The following is a 19877-nucleotide window of genomic DNA, read 5'->3' on the forward strand; positions in this document are numbered from 1 at the left end:
ATTAATTTGAGATAATTTAATTAATAGATTATACCTAACTTGGATAGACATCTTATCATTGATATGTCAATATTACCATGAATATTCCAACATTTTCCATGGGGTTTAAATATCTATGATATACCTAATAAATAAATTATAACTGTGGAAGATCTATTCTTACTATCAACATAATTATAGGCATATCTATTTTGGAAATTTTTTCCATTTTAAGTTAGAAGAAAATATTAACATTAAATTAAGACAAACTAGGGAAGCCATATAAACTAAATGGATTGAACTACAAATAAAATTCAGTCCATGATAACCATAAAAATGGGTAACCCATTATTCCTATCAAATTTAATATATTAAAAAAACAACAAAAATTAACTAAATAATAACATTATTACAAATTATATTGTGGTTATTTATAAAAAAAATTGCATGCATATTTCAACAACAACAAAAAAACTTAGTGGAAAATTTTAGCAATGAAATATGTCAATATTACTATGAATATTCCAACATATTCCATGGGGTTTAGATATATTCTATCAACCTAATAATTAACTTATAACTATGGCGATGAGCATAATTATAGGCATATATAACATGTGGTCGACCGACTCATGTACTAATTGTTGGACTGCAAAAGGTGGATCCTTAATTCTTATTAGAATGTTTATATTATGTTGTTGTATTTCATAGTTATAATATTCCAACCAAATCTCCATTTTGTGTTGTTCTCTGTACTGAATGTTGTTACTAGGCAACTTAATCTGTCATCAAACCTAGAATACTTGGATGAAACTTCGTCACTATCAGTCTGCTTGGAACACGTTCTATCTTGAACATCATTTTCTTCTATGATTCTTATCATAGTAACATGGGGTCAAATCACAAATCAAGTTGATGTTCAAATTTTATTTTTCATGTTTGGTTCAGTCGACTATCCTTGGTCGTATGCCTATGATGAGTGCCTTTCTACGTTGAGTTTGTCTGGAATCGATTTTTTATGTTGTTGTTTTTTCTGAACTACCATCATTTTCTATAGTTTTGTTTCAATGAATACATATTCTCCATGTCCAAGCAACTGCAAGATGTCAAACCCAATACATTATTCTAGAAATTGTTCTAATTTTCTATGCTTCTTTTCTTTTCTACCCTTTATACGATATCCTCAAAAACATTTCATGCAATTGAGTGTAGATTCTATTGTTGTTGTGTGTCTTCTAGTTGAATACCTGGAAATATTCCATTTCCATTTATTGTATATGTTTACGTCCCTGTTGTTTTCCAACTCCATGAGTCTTTGCTTGCAATATTCTTATGAGATTATGTCACAAGTTCTAAGAGGTCAAATTTAAATGGTTGTGTATAATTAAGCTTCCCTTTCTTCTTCTTGTTGAGCATCTCGAAGGAGTAAAAGTATATCCCCTTTTTCTTCTCGAGCTTATGGTGGAATTGGGAATATTATATTAGATTATTAACTGATCCTATATATATTTCGTCAATTGTAGGCTGATACAAAATCTCTTGCGGGTCTACATCTAAAGAGTTGACATACCAAACTTCAATTATTTGTATGGACAATTGAACATGCGATGAGGGAGGATTCATTTTTTGTATGTGTTGAGGTACTCTCCATCTGTTGGAAGATTTTTAAAGATTTCTGGAGGACTAACTAGTGAAGTTTGTTTCATGTCTACCGAAATTAGTAAAGAGGGGAACCAAATGGACTTATTAGAATTTTCACATTCATACCGGTTCATATTCAACATGTCACCAACGTGTTTTTCCTAGTTGTATATTTTTCTCGTCAAGATCATTTGACCAATTATTTTAAAATAGCGATTTTAATATTAGAGACTCTCCCTATTCATGCAAAATGACTCTCTCTCATTAGGAAAGATTTAGAAATAAGAAAAAAATGAAATATCAAAAACTTATTTTAATAATACATATATTTAACACAATAATATAAACATGAATAAATAGGAATCGAATAAAGAATATTTATTATTCATATTGCATTGAACAGTGGAAATAGGAAAAAAACATATAGAAATACACAATTTAGAAATTTAGGAATTTTATAATTTTGAAATACATATAACTAAATATAGAAAAAAACATATATATACTTGATTAATATTAATTGATGGAAGGAATAATAGTTAAAATGAACTTCAGACACCAACATTAAGACCTTAAAGCATCTACAAAATATACACCATCATTGTATGATCTAATGGGTGAAATGCGAGTACTCGTCAAGATCATTACCATATGTTGACTCACAAAAAGTGCTTTTTGGGTCAATATCATAATCAAAATCATTACCATATGTTGGCTCACGAAAAGTTATTTTTGGGTCAATATCGATAATCAAAATATCATCTCAATGATACACAATATCTATTATATTCCTTTCTTATGGGATTTAATTTGGAGTTACACTTCATTCAAATTGATCACTATGTTATGACACTTTAAGTGCATAAAAGATATAGTTTTAATGGTAGAGTTAATGTGTTAGATATTAAAATTGATGTGTATTGTAAAATTTCAAGAATTAGAATATCATGATCATGAAGTGTAGTAGGGGTCATAGTTTCTTGAATTTATTGTGTTTTAAAGATCATAGTGCACTATGGTTCAATTAATTTTAACGTTAGTCTCTTAAGAATTATCAAGTGACTATTGTCATTGTTTTTTGATGGGAATAGTTGTTAGAGGTTGCATTATGGAAGGGTTTTTAATTATCTAAGAGTATGAGTGATCACAGTAAATTAGCAGTTATGGGTCATATTAGTGTTTTGACATTCATAATGGTTTTTGGTTAAGGGGCACATATCGTATAAGACATTTTGGTCAAAGCGGTCAAAGGTTACATTAAATAAGGGAAGCAATTTTGTGAGGGTTAATATAAAGTGCAATATCTAGAAATATCTAATAATAAATTCATTATAATTAGTGAATTTATAGATGCATATATTAAGTTTTAATCCAATAACTAATGGGTTGTAATTAAAAAAACCCTGATTGATTTAGTAGCTAAGTTTTTGATACTCTTAGAGTTTTGGAAGGCTCTTAGAAATATGAAAAAAATAGGTTATATTAAACTTTGAAATAAATAATTTATTTATATATTTATCATTTAAATTTTACAACCTAAAATTATTTAGAAAAATATATAAATTAATTAATTTTTAACTACTAATGAAGAGGATTATTAATCCATACGACTTTAATGAGGAGGATTATTAATCTATATGATTTTATGTATTAGTTGAAAATTCTATTTTATTAGTGAAAAATATTGTTAAGCCATATGAATTTTAATATTTTTTTTCTTATTTAACAACTTATCGTAAACTTTTATTTTGACAATTTTATTATTTAGAAAACAAAATTATGTATAATTACTTTCACCCCATTTTCGTAATTGTCAATTCAAACTGATAGAGTCACTGAGATAAAGATCGACATTTTAGATTTACGCATTAACTTTGTACATATTCTCTTGACTGCGAAGAAAGAAATTTAAACATTGAGTTTTTAAATTTCACCATTACTTTTTTAACTTTGAAATTTTGTGCCTTTTTACTTCAAAAACATTTAAGAAGTGAGAGTTTCTAACTTTGAAACTATACATTTTTTACTTCAAAAGAAAATAAATATTATTTTTAAATTTAGCTTTTAATTTTTCACTTTTCCATTAACTATTTTCTCTTTCTAACTTTGAAATTAGTTTTCATATCATATAGCTTCACATTACTAGCCAAACCTACCTTTTCGTGAGGTCCTGTGTCACGATCTCACTGCCTTAACGTAATGAAAAATAAAAAAGAATTTACAAGGTGGGCTCACCTAAGACCACACCCCTTAAATACAAGTTTACCCATGTTCATGTTTCCGCCAGACCATTACACTGTCCCTACAGGCGTATACATATATAGCAGTCTATTAACATTGGTTCGGCATAAAGTGTTAAACTATGTTCAGACTTTAGTTAATGCCTTACAATCGATTTGGGTTTACCACAGTTTTAATGTATTACACGTTTATGCGTGGGCCATATCTGTCACACCTCCGTTCTAACATTGTGAAGTGCCACACAAGAACACGGAAGAACCAGCTCACCCCGACCGAGGCCAGATGGCTCATCTTCACGTGCTGTCACGTGCCTCGTGGAGGGTTGACCTGCTCTGGGGTTCGCACCGAACTCCCGCCCAAATCTACGATGGTGATCACTCCTCGTTATCGGACGGCTCAGCTTGTTTTAGGGTTTGGTAAACCATATTTAACCACCGGAAACGTCGGGCTAGGTTCATTTGCTCCGGTTGCAGCCGCTGAGCTCCTTCACTCCTTCGGCAAGTTCCTCTGCAGCTCCTCCGGTTCGCATCCTCCTGCCAGGTAAGGGTTATTCCTCCGTTTATGATGTTTTATTACCACGGTTTCCTGTTCAGTTGTTTGTAAGCTTGGAACCCTCATCATACCCTAACAGAGATTATCATTGACAGACAGGTGTGCACAGGTCTGATGCGGTCCAAGGATGGTCTACACAACGCGCTGGAGGGTTGGACACCGCGGCATTTGCAGGTAAGCCTACCATTATATACCTGTCTTTATTGAGGGTTTCACATGCATAGTCATTCTTTTCTTTTCTTTATATATATATATGCGATTTTGGGTGAGCCCTGTACTCGTGTTATGAGTGCAGAGGCTACCCTTCCGCAACAACTAATATGGTAACCCTCCTCCGCCGGGTTAGCACATAAATAATATTCCATTATATTAGCACTGTGCTGTCATAGTTCAACATCCTTAAGGGTTTCAATATACAATATACTCGGGTCTTTGCTCTGTCACTTTTGAGTCAAGGCTACGGTTGTTGAGCACCGCTGTTATATTATGTGTGAAGTTTCTGGTTACGGCTTTGTTTCGAAATAATAGTCCACTACGCAGTTATTACTTTTACACTATAGTCTGTGTAGTTGCTAACTGTATTTAATGTTTCTCGTTCGAGCAGCGTTAACTCATAATTGATGTTAATATTCACAGTTTCATGCTCTCGTCTTTCCGTTTAGCTTTACACTGTCTTTATTATAAAGATATTTCCATTCTGTTTAATTAGTAGTCTACAAAGGTAGTTACAGACACCTAGTTCATTCATAATGTTTATTAGAATACAGTTGCAGAGTGACCCTCGTCAAACACATTTATTCACAATAGTTCTCTTTTAAAAAACGTAAGCATTATCTAGTTATCCGTCACATAAGTCAGAGAAATAATACCATTCTGCTCTACCTGTACAATTAATACCTGTACTTGTTCAGTATGCATCTCTTGTACACCTTAAGACTTATTCCTAATTAATAACCGGATTAGGAATTGCGTACCTGGTTAATCCCGCTACTGATGTGCTTGTTCTCAGAAATCACCTGCAATATTTTCGCTCTTATCCTCCCAACCTTGAGATCCACTTCGCTGGATTCTCCCCCCGAGCCGTCTTGCAGGCCTGCAGCCCTCAACAAGACTGTTGCACTTCTCTGTGCTAGGTTATCTGGTCATTACCAGACTTAACCCTCTTTTCCTTCTGCTCTCTCTTGGAAATCTTTTCTCTGCCTGTTCCCCAACAGCCCAGAGACTTTTCCTTCCCAGGACTTTTCCTTGGGTGAGAAGCAGTTGCATCAGTTTTAAAACTGATTCACTAAAAATAGAAATCCTCCTTCAGGAAGTTGCCAGCATTTTCAAGAACATACATATGTAACATAATTCAATAATCAACTTTTCATTAATAATGTCATTCAAACAATGAGTAACCACTTCACAGTTTTTACTATAGTAATATCCAGATTTACGAATTACCAGGGTCATTACATCTTCCCCCCCTGAGATTGGACATCGTCCCGATGTCTTCTCTCATTAAATAAATGTGGGTAATTTTTTCTAATGAGTTCCTCGTCTTCCCATGTGGCTTCCTCAGGTCCATAGTGCTGCCACAGCACTCTAACTTGGGTAATAACCCGTTTCCGCAGCCGCACTTCTCTCCGGTCGAGAATGCTCTGCGGTTCGACCAGGACCTCGCCTTCCGGTTCGACCTGCAAACCACCAATACCATTAATCAGTTTCTTACAAAATATAGCTGTTTAATCAAACATCCTGATTGATTCTTACCCGCACATCTTGCCATCGAATAACATGTTTAGAGTCATATACATATTTCTTTAGGACAGACACATGGAATACATTGTGAATCTTAATGTGACTTGGCATGGCAAGTTGGTAGGCCACTGGCCCCACTCTAGCCAAGATCTGGAAAGGTCCAAAGTATCGTGGAGCCAGCTTGGCGCATCCGCTCCACTGCAGGGCGCTCCTTCTGGTTTGTATCCTCACAAACACATGGTCGCCAACTTTGTATTCCGTGAATCTTCTTTTCCTGTCCGCAAAGCTTTTCTGTCTATCTTGTGCAGCTTTTAAGTTTGCACGCACCTTTCTTACCATGTCTTCCATGTCTTTAAGCATTTCCGGACCCAAATTCAGCTTGTCTTCCGGTCCACCCCAACTTGAGGGTGTACGACACTTTCGTCCATACAGGACCTCAAAGGGACTTAACTGAGTCGAAGTGTGATATCCATTATTATACGCAAATTCGACCAGATGTAAATATTCTTCCCATTGACCTGGTTTCAGCATTACATATGCTCTCAACATATCTTCCAGCACCTGATTCACTCGCTCGGTCTGACCATCAGTCTGCGGGTGATAAGCTGTGCTGAAGTTCAGCTGAGTACCTAACTCGGCAAACAATGTCCTCCAAAAGGTAGAGGTGAATTTCACATCGCGATCTGATATAATTACCTTTGGTAACCCATGCAATCGGAACACATTTTTCATGAAGAGATGAGCAATCTGCACCGCCTTGTAGGTGGACTGCACAGGAATAAAGTGCGCTGCTTTACTTAACTTATCAACCACTACCATAATAGAGTCGTTGCCTTTCTTTGTTCGGGGCAACCCTGTTATGAAATCCATGGAAATGATTTCCCATTTCCACTCCGGAATGGGCAACGGCTGTAGCAGTCCAGCGGGGTGCTGATGTTCTGCCTTTATTTGCTGGCATTCCAAACATCGTGCCAAGTACTCCACCACTTGTTTCTTCATTCCTGGCCAATAGTACTCCTTCTTAAGCGCAGTGATCATCTTCTGGTATCCAGGATGACCAGAGTAATGGCTGATATGAAACTCATCCAGAACCAGCCTTCTAAGATCTTTTACATCAGGTACATACATTTTCTTATTAAAACACAACATTCCAGCACTATTTAGCGTATATCCTAGCTGTAATTTTTCCTTATCAGATTGCTGTACTTGCTGTTTTAAATGCTGGTATTCTGAGTCAAGACCAGCTGCTGTTTTTATTTGCTCAATTAGTGAACTCTGCCATTTGCTGGCTGAAAGTTCACATAAACAGTGAGTCTTCCGACTTAATGCATCAGCCACTCTGTTTTCCTTGCCCTTTAAATGTTTTATTTCGAAATCAAACCCACTTAGGAAATCTGCCCATCGGCCTTGCCTTGCATTCAGTGTAGGTTGGCTGAAATAATGTGTCAAGCTGTGGTGATCTGTTAACAGCAGAAATTTCCTCCCTAGGAGGTAATGCCGCCACATTTTCAGCGCATGAATAACAGCTGTTAATTCCAAATCATAAGCAGAATATTTCTGTTCATGTTCCTTTAGTTTCCTTGACTCATACGCTATTACCTTTCCTTCCTGCATTAGAACCCCTCCCACACCCTCCTTGCTTGCATCGGTGCATACCACATAATCCTTGTTAGGATCAGCTATACTCAAAATGGGTGTCGTGGTAAGTAGGTGCTTCAGGCGGTCAAAACTCTGCTGACATTCTGATGTCCACCTAAATACCTTCCCCTTTTTCTGTAAGGAGGTAATAGGATAGGCTATCCTAGAGAAACCTTCCACAAACCTCCGGTAATATCCAGCTAATCCCATAAAGGATCTGATATCAGCAACATCCTTGGGTATGGGCCATTCCATAATGGTTTTTACCTTCTCCGGGTCTACAGCAATTCCTTCCTTAGTAATCACGTGTCCCAAATACTGAATTTCCTCCTTGAAGAAATCGCATTTGCTGAATTTAGCGTATAGCTGATGTTCTCGAAGGGTCTGCAACACCAACCTAAGGTGTTCTTCATGTTCCTGCTGGGAGCGAGAGTATATCAGAATATCGTCAATAAATATCAGCACAAATTTATCTAAAAACCGATGAAACACGCTGTTCATCATACACATGAAGGTGGCAGGTGCATTGGTCAAACCAAAAGGTAGCACTACAAATTCGTAGTGCCCATAGCGTGTACGGAAAGCTGTTTTGGCAATGTCCTCATCTTTAATCCTGATCTGATGATAACCAGATCGCAGATCAATCTTGGAAAACACTTTTGCCCCTTTCACTTGATCAAAGAGTTCATCTATCCTGGGTAAGGGGTACTTGTTTTTGACCGTGAGCTTATTCAGCTGCCGGTAATCTATGCACATGCGAAGGGTCCCATCCTTCTTCTTCACAAATAATACCGGAGCTCCCCAGGGTGATACACTGGGACGTATGTACTGTTTATCCAACAATTCTTGAAGCTGCATTTTCAACTCTGTTAACTCTGGCACACTCATTCGGTAGGGTGCCCGCGATACGGGTGCTGCCCCCGGTATCAGCTCTATAGTGAAGTCTATGTCCCTCTTTGGAGGCAGCCCCGGTACCTCTTCAGGAAAAACATCTGTAAATTCCTGTACCACTGGAATATCGTCTAATGCAGACATCTTATCTTTCTGGTTTGCATAGCCAACTTGTATGGCATAGATCTGGCATTTCTTTCTAATACATTTAGCTAACTGAGTTGCAGTGATAGGTCGAATCTGAACAGGATGTTTAATTCCCTGCAATTCCTGCTGCTGCCCCAAATCATCTTTGTAGTATATGGTCTTGTTTTTGCAATTCACCAATGACCAGTGCTTTTCCAGCCAATCCATACCAATAAGAATGTCATAAGAGCCTAATGGAAGTACATTCAGGTCTGCCGTTACGGGCTGTCCAGCTATACTGAAAGAACAGTTATTAACTTTAGCTAAAACCCGCCTTTTGGCTCCCGTAGCTAACTGGACCAACCATGGGTTTTTGAACTTTTCTGGTGGTAGTTTACAATGTTCCACTACTTTTGGACTAACATAACTTAAAGTAGCTCCTGGATCAATAAGTACAGCTACAGAAAGGTTTGAAATCTTACCTTCGAATTCCACCATGGAAGGTTGGTATTCCGCTTGCCGGTCCTCTAAGGCTGCATTGATTCTTGGTACGCTGCGCGCCACATCCCCAACAGTTGAGGCTTCATGGATTTGAGATATTTGATCAGCTCTTTTACGCTGTGGACAATTTCTAGCGTAGTGCGGTCCTTCACACACCCAGCACTGAACTGGAGGTCTGGTTCCCTCAATCTCCGATCTAGCAGGTGGTTCGCTGATTCTGCTCTCGCTTGGCTTAGCCCGGAAGGTGCCCTTATTTGTGCTTCTGTTAAACTGCCCCTTTCCAGCTCCTTTACTACCATTTCCACGGCTGCCTTTGTTATTTCCAGCAACTCTGCTGCCTTTTCTTTCATTCCATCTCTTGCTTGGAATGTCTCCTTTTTGTTTGTTCTGCTGGTAACAAATTCTAGCCTTCCGAATTGCCTCATCCATAGTTCGGGGATTGTCAAACTCAATCCGTTCCCTTATATAAGCTGGTAGGCTACTCACGAACCTCTGCACCTTGGCCTTCTCCTCTTTTATGTATGGCACATAACGAAGCAGAGAAGTGAAGCGATTTATGAATTCATCCATGGACTGCTGTCCTAGCCGTAAGTCATGGAATTCTCGCGCCTTCTCATCATAAAAGCGCTCAGTTAAATACCTCTCCTTAAAGTATTTCTGAAATTTTTCCCAGGTTATGCTTTGCTCACTTACTCCCTTCACAATTTTAATCTCTTCCCACCACAAGGTGGCTTTGCCCTGCAACTGGAAAATAGCCAGCCGTGCCTTCAGATTTTGGTCATATTCATAAAGTTGAAAATATTTATTAATATTAATCAACCAGGCTTCTGCTGCTTCTTCCTGCTCTCCATCGAAAAGTGGAGGTTTGATTTTTCAGAATTCTCCTTGTAATTCCACTTTCTGTCTCTTGGAGGTTTGCTGCTCTTGCACATTATCAGAATGGTCTTCCTGTTCTTCTGAAAGCTCAGGTGCGTAATCCCGTTCCTCAGTGCCCCTTTGCTGTTCTGCACTAGGGCTGGCTAAGGGTGGATTTTGTTTATCTGACAAGCTTTTCAATATTCTTTCTTGTTCCATTGTTAATCGCGCATTGTCCTCACGCAGACGCGCCATCTCACCTTTCAGCTCCTGGACAGTTTGCAGTATCGCCAGATTGGTACTGCGCGTCTCAGCACCAAGCTGTACCCACAGCTCAGCATTTTCTTGAGGGATGCCGCCAGCTTCCGGCATTTCCTCCATCTTACTATTAGCTGCTAGCAGGTAGCTGTCTCTGTATGGTTCTCCTGGTGGTACACAAGAAAGGCAATTAGTTGCATTGTTTCTATATATACATTATAAGATGATCTTTGCTGTTCCAGAGGCCACAGTTTTGGAACCTCTGCTCTGATACCACATTGTCACGATCTCACTGCCTTAACATAATGAAAAATAAAAAAGAATTTACAAGGTGGGCTCACCTAAGACCACACCCCTTAAATACAAGTTTACCCATGTTCATGTTTCCGCCAGACCATTACACTGTCCCTACAGGTGTATACATATATAGCAGTCTATTAACATTGGTTCGGCATAAAGTGTTAAACTATGTTCAGACTTTAGTTAATGCCTTACAATCGATTTGGGTTTACCACAGTTTTAATGTATTACACGTTTATGCGTGGGCCATATCTGTCACACCTCCGTTCTAACATTGTGAAGTGCCACACAAGAACACGGAAGAACCAGCTCACCCCGACCGAGGCCAGATGGCTCATCTTCACGTGCTGTTACATGCCTCGTGGAGGGTTGACCTGCTCTGGGGTTCGCACCGAACTCCCGCCCAAATCTACGATGGTGATCACTCCTCGTTATCGGACGGCTCAGCTTGTTTTAGGGTTTGGTAAACCATATTTAACCACCGGAAACGTCGGGCTAGGTTCATTTGCTCCGGTTGCAGCCGCTGAGCTCCTTCACTCCTTCGGCAAGTTCCTCTGCAGCTCCTCCGGTTCGCATCCTCCTGCCAGGTAAGGGTTATTCCTCCGTTTATGATGTTTATTACCACGGTTTCCTGTTCAGTTGTTTGTAAGCTTGGAACCCTCATCATACCCTAACAAAGATTATCATTGACAGACAGGTGTGCACAGGTCTGATGCCGTCCAAGGATGGTCTACACAACGCGCTGGAGGGTTGGACACCGCGGCATTTGCAGGTAAGCCTACCATTATATACCTGTCTTTATTGAGGGTTTCACTGCATAGTCATTCTTTTCTTTTCTTTATATATATATATATATATGCGATTTTGGGTGAGCACTGTACTCGTGTTATGAGTGCAGAGGCTACCCTTCCGCAACAACTAATATGGTAACCCTCCTCCGCCGGGTTAGCACATAAATAATATTCCATTATATTAGCACTGTGTTGTCATAGTTCAACATCCTTAAGGGTTTCAATATACAATATACTCGGGTCTTTGCTCTATCACTTTTGAGTCAAGGCTACGGTTGTTGAGCACCGCTGTTATATTATGTGTGAAGTTTCTGGTTACGGCTTTGTTTCGAAAAAATAGTCCACTACGCAGTTATCACTTTTACACTATAGTCTGTGTAGTTGCTAACTGTATTTAATGTTTCTCGTTCGAGTAGCGTTAACTCATAATTGATGTTAATATTCACAGTTTCATGCTCTCGTCTTTCCGTTTAGCTTTACACTGTCTTTATTATAAAGATATTTCCATTCTGTTTAATTAGTAGTCTACAAAGGTAGTTACAGACACCTAGTTCATTCATAATGTTTATTAGAATACAGTTGCAGAGTGACCCTCGTCAAACACATTTATTCACAATAGTTCTCTTTTAAAAAACGTAAGCATTATCTAGTTATCCGTCACATAACTCAGAGAAATAATACCATTCTGCTCTACCTGTACAATTAATACCTGTACTTGTTCAGTATGCATCTCTTGTACACCTTAAGGCTTATTCCTAATTAATAACCAGATTAGGAATTGCGTACCTGGTTAATCCCGCTACTGATGTGCTTGTTCTCAGAAATCACCTGCAATATTTTCGCTCTTATCCTCCCAACCTTGAGATCCACTTCGCTGGATTCTCCCCCCGAGCCGTCTTGCAGGCCTGCAGCCCTCAACAAGACTGTTGCACTTCTCTGTGCTAGGTTATCTGGTCATTACCAGACTTAACCCTCTTTTCCTTCTGCTCTCTCTTGGAAATCTTTTCTCTGCCTATTCCCCAACAGCCCAGAGACTTTTCCTTCCCAGGACTTTTCCTTGGGTGAGAAGCAGTTGCATCAGTTTTAAAACTGATTCACTAAAAATAGAAATCCTCCTTCAGGAAGTTGCCAGCATTTTCAAGAACATACATATGTAACATAATTCAATAATCAACTTTTCATTAATAATGTCATTCAAACAATGAGTAACCACTTCACAGTTTTTACTATAGTAATATCCAGATTTACGAATTACCAGGGTCATTACATCCTGGTTCTGAGATTATCACATCCTCTTTTTCTTGTTGTTCTGTGTTCCTCCCCATACTGAAAAGAGATAGATAATTCTTGTTCCTCCCCATACTGAAAAGAGAGATAATTCTTATTGAGTTTGATATCAACCAAGCCAAACACGGGTTGGGGGATATAGCGAAATTGCCAATCTTTTACCTCAAAAGCAATTTTTTAAATTTAACCTTAATTTTTTACTTTGCTTTCTTTAAAATTTAAAGGTAAATTATTTTGGTTTGTATTTTTTTAATTTAACGGGTGGTTTTTTTACTGAATGTAATTTATATTCTGTTTTTAATTTTAAATTTAACCTTTAATTTTTTACTTTTCTTTATTTAAATTTTAAAGGTAAATTATTTTGGTTTGTATTTTTTTAATTTAAAGGGTGGTTTTTTTACTGAATATAATTTATACTATGTTTTTAAATTTAAGTTATTTTTGCGTTTTCGATCCGCATTTTCTAAATTTAGGTAACTTTTTGCTTTTATGGGCTGTCTTCTTGAATTCGAGCCGTTCCCTTCATAGCCGTTTTCTCACAATCCCAAATTTATACTCTGTTTTTAAATTTAGGTTATTTTTTGCTTTTTCGGGCTGTACTTTCTAAATTTAGGTAGTTTTTTTACTTTTATGAGCTGTCTTAATTCGAGCCGTTCCCTTCATAGCCGTTTTCTCACAATCGCAATCTCACCCAGCCAATATGTGATGATTTCGAAACTATGCTCATGCCCAATTGTTCGAGGATAGTGTTTTCATTGGTAACGCCAATTTTGTTGGCTCTGTATCTTTGTTGGGAGAGCGTGAGACTGAATATATGAAGATCGTGTGTTCGATCTGTATCTTTGATAGGGGAGCGTAAGACTGAATATGTTTGAAGGTCGTGTGTTCGATCTGTATCTCTGTTGAGACAGAGTCAGACTGAATATATGAAGATCATGTGTTCGATCCACGGTCAACGCCCCTGTCACTTCATAACTCTACTTCCAATCAGGCTTGAGGTAAGTAGCCATTTCTGTCAATTCAAATTATCTTAACATTCCATGCCTCTTCTTCGATCCAAAGTTTTGTTTATAATATTTTTCTGCAACTATGGATATTGTTTATTTTGTTTGCACATTTGAAGCCATGCCTCTAAAGATCATGTGTTCGATCTGTATCTTTGTATCTTTGTCGAGAGAGAGTCAGTCTGAATATATGAGATCATGTGTTGGAACCACGCTCAACGCCCTTGTCACTTCATAACTCTACTTCAAGTCAGGGTTGACGTAAGTAGCCATTTCTATCCATTCAAATTAGCTTAACATTCCATGCCTCTTTCTCTGTTTATAATTTTTTTCTGCAACTATGGATATCGTTTATTTTGTTTGCATATTTGAAGCCACGCCTCTTCTTCGAGCCTTGGTTTAAAATATGGTTTATTAAAACATTTTACAACTATGGATAGTGTTTATTGACAATTTTCTTTGCACAATGTAATGTACAGGTACGGATATCGTTTATGGATATGTTGTTTATAAATTTTTTCTACAGCTATGGATATCGTTTATGGATATGTTGTTTATAAAATTTTTCTACATCTATGGATATCGTTTTTGGATAATTTTGTTTGCACATTTGAAAGGTTGAACACTGGTTTATAATTATTTTTCTGCAACTATGGGAAGTGCTTATTGATAGTTTTCACATATTGATACTTTTCGTGTTTCGTTAGACATTTGTTCACACATTGAAAAGTCTGAACACTTGGTCATCAAGATTGTCCTCAATTACTATATCGGCCCAATCCTCTACACTAAACTTTGGTCTTATGGTTACCGAGATATCCATCATTGACGCACCTTCGACTTATGGTTACCGAGATATCAATCATTGATACACGTAGCCTCAAAATTATGATGGAAAAAACACAGAAATTCTTGCAAACATTCACCTCTTTCCTCGTTTGTTAAATGATGGATTGGAAATGTTTCTTGGGTGGGTGATAAAGTTTGATATCTCATTTATTTTGTATATTCGAATATGAAAATAGATTTGGAATTTGGCATTGAGATTATATACTTTTGAAAATTTTAATACAAAAATAAATTGAACATTCTCATTTTACTTTTAAATATAAAAATTATTCTTGATACTTTTAAATATAGACATGTAGAAATATGAATATGTTGAAAATAGTCAAAGCTATTTTTTCTTTTTTTCCAAGTAAAACACAAAAATGTTGTCCTCTTAAACTACACTTCACTTTGATTACTCGGTGTTCACTTTTTTTTGTTCACCACCCTTACAACTTTGATATTTAAAATCGTAGGTGGCCACAGATAATTTTAATCACCTTTATCATAACTTTGTTAGTGAAATTGTGAAAATAGTATTTGACTTAAACTAGAAAACCTAATTAAATTTTTGTGCTCATAATTACTTATTTATATTGCAATTTTTTATACATATTATTTGTTATATTATCATGTATATATTGATATCTGAATTTTCTCAATAAGTATTATAAATAAAAAGAATGAAATGATATGCAATTTTATTTTGTTTAAGCTTTCTAAGGAGGAGGAGGAGGAGGAGGCAGTGGAGGCAGAGGTGGAGGATGCGGAGGAGGAGGCGGAGGCGAAGGCAGAGGAGGCAGAGAAGAGGAGGAGGAGGCATAGGAGAGGAGGAGGAGGAGGCAGAGGTGAAGGTGGTGGAGGTAGAGGAGAGGAGGAGGAGGAGGCAAAGGAGGAGGATGAGGTGGAGGTGAAGGCAGAGGCGGAGGAGGAGGTGGAGGAGGCAAAGGAGCCGGTGGTGGAGGAAAGGGAGAAAGAGGTGGGGGAGGAGGAGGAGGAGATGGAAGCAGAGGGGGAGGAGCACGAGGAGGAGGAGGTGGAGGTGAGGAGGAGGAGTAGGTGAAGGTGGAGGCAATGGCGAGGGAGGAGGTAGTGGAGGAGGCGGGGCAAGAGGAGGAGGAGGTAGTGGAGGAGGAGGTGGAGGGGATGGGGCAGCGAGGAGGGGGGTGGTGACAATGGCAGAGGAGGCAGTGGAGGAAAATGAGGTGGATGAGGAGGAGGCAAAGGCGGAGGCAGTGGCATTGGTGATGGTGGTGGTGGTTGTGGCAGATGAAGAGGAGGAGCATGTGGTGGTGATGGTGGTGGCGGAGGTGGAGGAGGAGGAGGGGGTGAAGGCGGTTGAGGAGGAGGTGGAGGTGGTGGTGGAGGTGGAGTAGGAGGAGGAGGTGGAGGAGGCCTGGTGGCGGAGACAGAGGAGGACGACGAGAAGGAAGAGGAGGAGGTGGTGTTGTTGGTCGAGGCTGAGGTGGTGGATGAGAAGGTGGAGGTGATGGTGGTGCAGGAGGAGGTCAAGGTGGAGGATGAGGAGCAGGAGGAGGTAGAGGTTGAGGTCGTGGAGGAGGAGGAGGTGGTGGTGGTGGTGGAGGAGGAGGTAGATGTGGAGATGGAGGAGGAGGAGTAGGAAGTGGAGGACGAGGAGGAGGTGGTGGAGGTGGAGAAGGAGGAGGAGGAGGTGGAGGTGGATGTGGGGGTGGAGGTGGAGGTGGTGGTGAAGTAGGAGGTGTTGGAGGTATAGGTGGATGTGGAGTAGGAGGTTGTAGGGGTATAGGTGGATGTGGAGGAGAAGGAGGAGGAGGTGGAGGAGGATGAGAAGGGTGTGGATGAGGAGGAGGCAGAGGTGGAAGTGGTGGTGGAGGAAGAGTGGAGGTGGAGGAAGAGTGGAGGTGGAGGTTCAGATGGAGGAGGAGGTGAAGGCTTATGTGGAGGTTTAGGTGGAGGAGGAGGAGGAGGAGGAGGTGGTGGAGGAGGTGGAGGTGGAGGAGGAGGAGGAGGAGGAGGAGGAGGGGGGGTGGAGGAGGTGGAGTTCTAGGTGGTGGTGAATAAGGAGGCAAAGGAGGACGAGGAGGAGGGAGAGGCAGACTGAATGTGGAGGAGGAGGAGGAGGTGGTGGTGGATGAGGAGGTGGAGGAGGAGGATCAGGAGGAGGAGGAAAATGAAGAGGTGGTGTAAGAGGCGGAGGCAGAGGAGGTGGAGGAGGAGGTGGAATAAGAGGAGAAGGTAGAGGAGGAGGTGGTGGAGGTGGTAGAGGCAGAGGTGGTGGAGGTGGTGGAGGTGGTAGAGGTGGAGGTGGTGGAGGAGGTGGATGTGGAGGTGGGGGAAGAGGAGGTGGTGGAGGAGGAGGAGGAGGTGGTGGTGGTGGAGGAAGAGAATGGGGAGGATGTGGTGGTTAAGGAGGTGCTGGTGGAGGTGGAGGTGGAGTTGGAGGAGGTGGTGGAAGACAAGGAGGAGAAGGAGAAGGTAGTGGGGGAGGTGGAGGTGGAGGAGAGGAGGAGGAGGAGGAGGAATGGATGTGGAGGAGGAGGAGGAGGAGGAAGTGGGGGAGGTGGAGGTGGAGGAGAGGAGGAGGAGGAGGAAGGGTGGATGTGGAGGAGGTGAAGGTGGATGATTACATGGAGGAGGTGGAGGTGGAGGTGGAGGTGGAGATATGCAAGTTAATTTAAGATTCATGTCTTAAATTCAAATATTAAATTGTCACTCTCTTCTCCACTGTTGGAAATGAAAGATATAGTCTCATGAATCTAGAACATATCTCTTCACATACATAATATCCTACTATTAAATGATAAGTAATTCATTTAGGAATATTTCCTCTATTCACAAATATAGTGATTCAAGTACATCAAATTTCTTTTACATTTAGATCTGATATATTGGACAAGAATTTGAAGAATTTATGAAGATAAAAAATTTGTGTTTATTTTGATTAAAACTTTTGTTAGTCCCTTAAACACTTATAGCTCTAGTTTTGTTGTTCAATGAACCATTTGTTTGAGAATGACTGGTTTCATCTAATTATCATTGATTTCAAAAGTGTTGGTTAAAGTTAACGTTGTTCCTTGAATAAGAAGCCTTATGTTCTTGTTTTCTTCTCTTTACATGAGAAACATAGGATATTAGGAATCATATATGGATTTTTTTATTCTTAGTGTATTCCAATTTTTTTGTGTCATTATTATTACTTTTTTATATATCTAATGGTTTAAGGAAAAAAAAATCAGTTCACTTTTTGGCATGACCTGAGCTTCTTCGCTTTTTAGAGAATCCACAATTTATCTTGTATTTTGTTTCAAAATATTTATTAGGAAAGGGAAATATGTTATACTTTGCTATTTGTATGGAATAATGACCTATGATCTAGCTTCCTATGTGTTCATTGTAGGGGATCTATTTTCATGGGAACAACATTCCTTTAATGAAATTATAATTTTGAGGGAAAGGCTAAAGGAGAAACACATATAATTAGTGGAGGAGGAGAGACTACTTAGTGTATTATCATTTTTGAAGTTGAAATCCTTTGATGATACTTATTTTGTAACATGTTATGCTAAGTAATGAACATTTTTCTTTGTGGGCTATATTTTTGAACTCGAAAATTATGGCTTTATAATGAGTTTGTGTTAATTAATATTTTTGTCATATAAGATATTAAATTTCATTACATATTTTGTCTTTTAATCAATCTCATTGTGCATTTTGTGTAATTTCAAAAAATTGTGTATTGATAAAAAATTATTAGAGTTTTTATTGAATAAGAAAACATAATAGTTGTTATAATAGTTACACACCGAGGAGTTGAAAAAACTCATAGATGGTGATGAACCACCAAATCCTAGCAATTTTGGTTTATTTGAAGCAAAGTAATTGGATAATTACTTTTCTATTAGAGAATCAATGCATAATAAAGTAAAATAACTTGATATAAATATTAAATGAGAGATTCAATAATAATTTGCAAGAATTTATAATTAAGTGAATGATTCACTAATATTTTACGACGTTTTACAATTCATTGAAGGACGCACCAATATTTTACAATATTTTATACTTTAGTAAAATATTCCATAAAAATTGATATACACTTGTTGTAGTGTAGTAGACAATGACCATTGGTTACTAGTAGAAAGGAAAACAAGAAATCACATGATGATAAAGAATATAGGAATAGAAGGAGTGAAATGATGTAGCAAAAAAGCAACAAAATGTTACTTTATATTATATTTTCTTGAGAAGATAATCACAAAAGATACAATGATGCATGCATTTCCGTATATATATATATATATATATATATATATATATATATATATATATATATATATATATATATATATATATATATATATATATATATATATATATATATATATATCTATATATATATATATATAGATATATATACATACAGACACACACACACACACACACACACATAAATAATATGTCGAGATAGTGAGAATAATTTAAGTCAAAACCAATTTAGCCTATCTAACATAGAATCTTGACTCGACTAGAGAGTTGATCGACTTTATAATATCCATTGTAGAATTGTTTGGGATCGTCAACTAAGTCAAACAGCCCCTCCAACATCTCCCCTACTCTTAATTCATTCTTTGTGACAAAAGACGAGAAGATTTGGAGTCTAACAAAATTTGTACAAAATTTGATACTCCATAAATTAAAAAATGTAAATCCTAATAATGAAATAAAAGTTCATCCAAAAGGGTGTTGGCTAATTAGAAGATATAGTTTCATGGTCAAATAGAACTTCTTGAATTACATCTGCAGGATTTAAAATCTGAATTCCTCTTCTTTTCCCTTCCTTGGCTGACTGATTGGAACATTCAATTTCAAATTCCTGACTGTGATGTTGTTGTTCAGAAGAGAGACCAAATCCTAAAAGCTTGGCTCAAAGAAATTGAATTTATGTTGTGGGGAAGATGATCAAGACGATTGTGCTATTGCAGGTGTTGGTGTTGAAGTCATAGGGAATGTTGTTTGATAAGTATTTCATGCAATAACTTGAATATCTTGATTGAATATAGACCATTTCCATGCAAATATACTTTCATGGGCATCCAATTCTTTTAAATATTTCAAATATTGTTCCTTGTTGGCTAGTGATATGTGCCATGACAATTCTTGATTAACTAGTATTTGATGTTCTAATAGTTTCACTTTATTAATAATTCCATGAAAATAATCAATAACATTCCCTTCTCTAACACACTGTATTTAGTCCTCTTGT

General features: G+C 38.2%; 1 protein-coding gene across 1 annotated transcript; it reads left to right on the forward strand.

The window, feature by feature from the left end:
- The first annotated feature begins 3955 nt into the window (after nt 1-3955).
- On the forward strand, nt 3956-4620 carry LOC149249629 (uncharacterized). The gene is made up of 2 exons (XM_089456288.1): nt 3956-4401; nt 4509-4620. Exons 1-2 carry the CDS (start codon nt 4001-4003, stop codon nt 4618-4620), a joined length of 513 nt encoding a protein of 170 aa, XP_089312414.1. The 5' UTR covers nt 3956-4000.
- Nucleotides 4621-19877: the final 15257 nt, after the last annotated feature.

The sequence above is a fragment of the Pinus tabuliformis genome, chromosome 7 (genome assembly GCF_031772625.1).
Source record: "Pinus tabuliformis cultivar Carrire ecotype Pingquan chromosome 7, CPIR1, whole genome shotgun sequence".
Lineage (NCBI taxonomy): Eukaryota > Viridiplantae > Streptophyta > Pinopsida > Pinales > Pinaceae > Pinus > Pinus tabuliformis.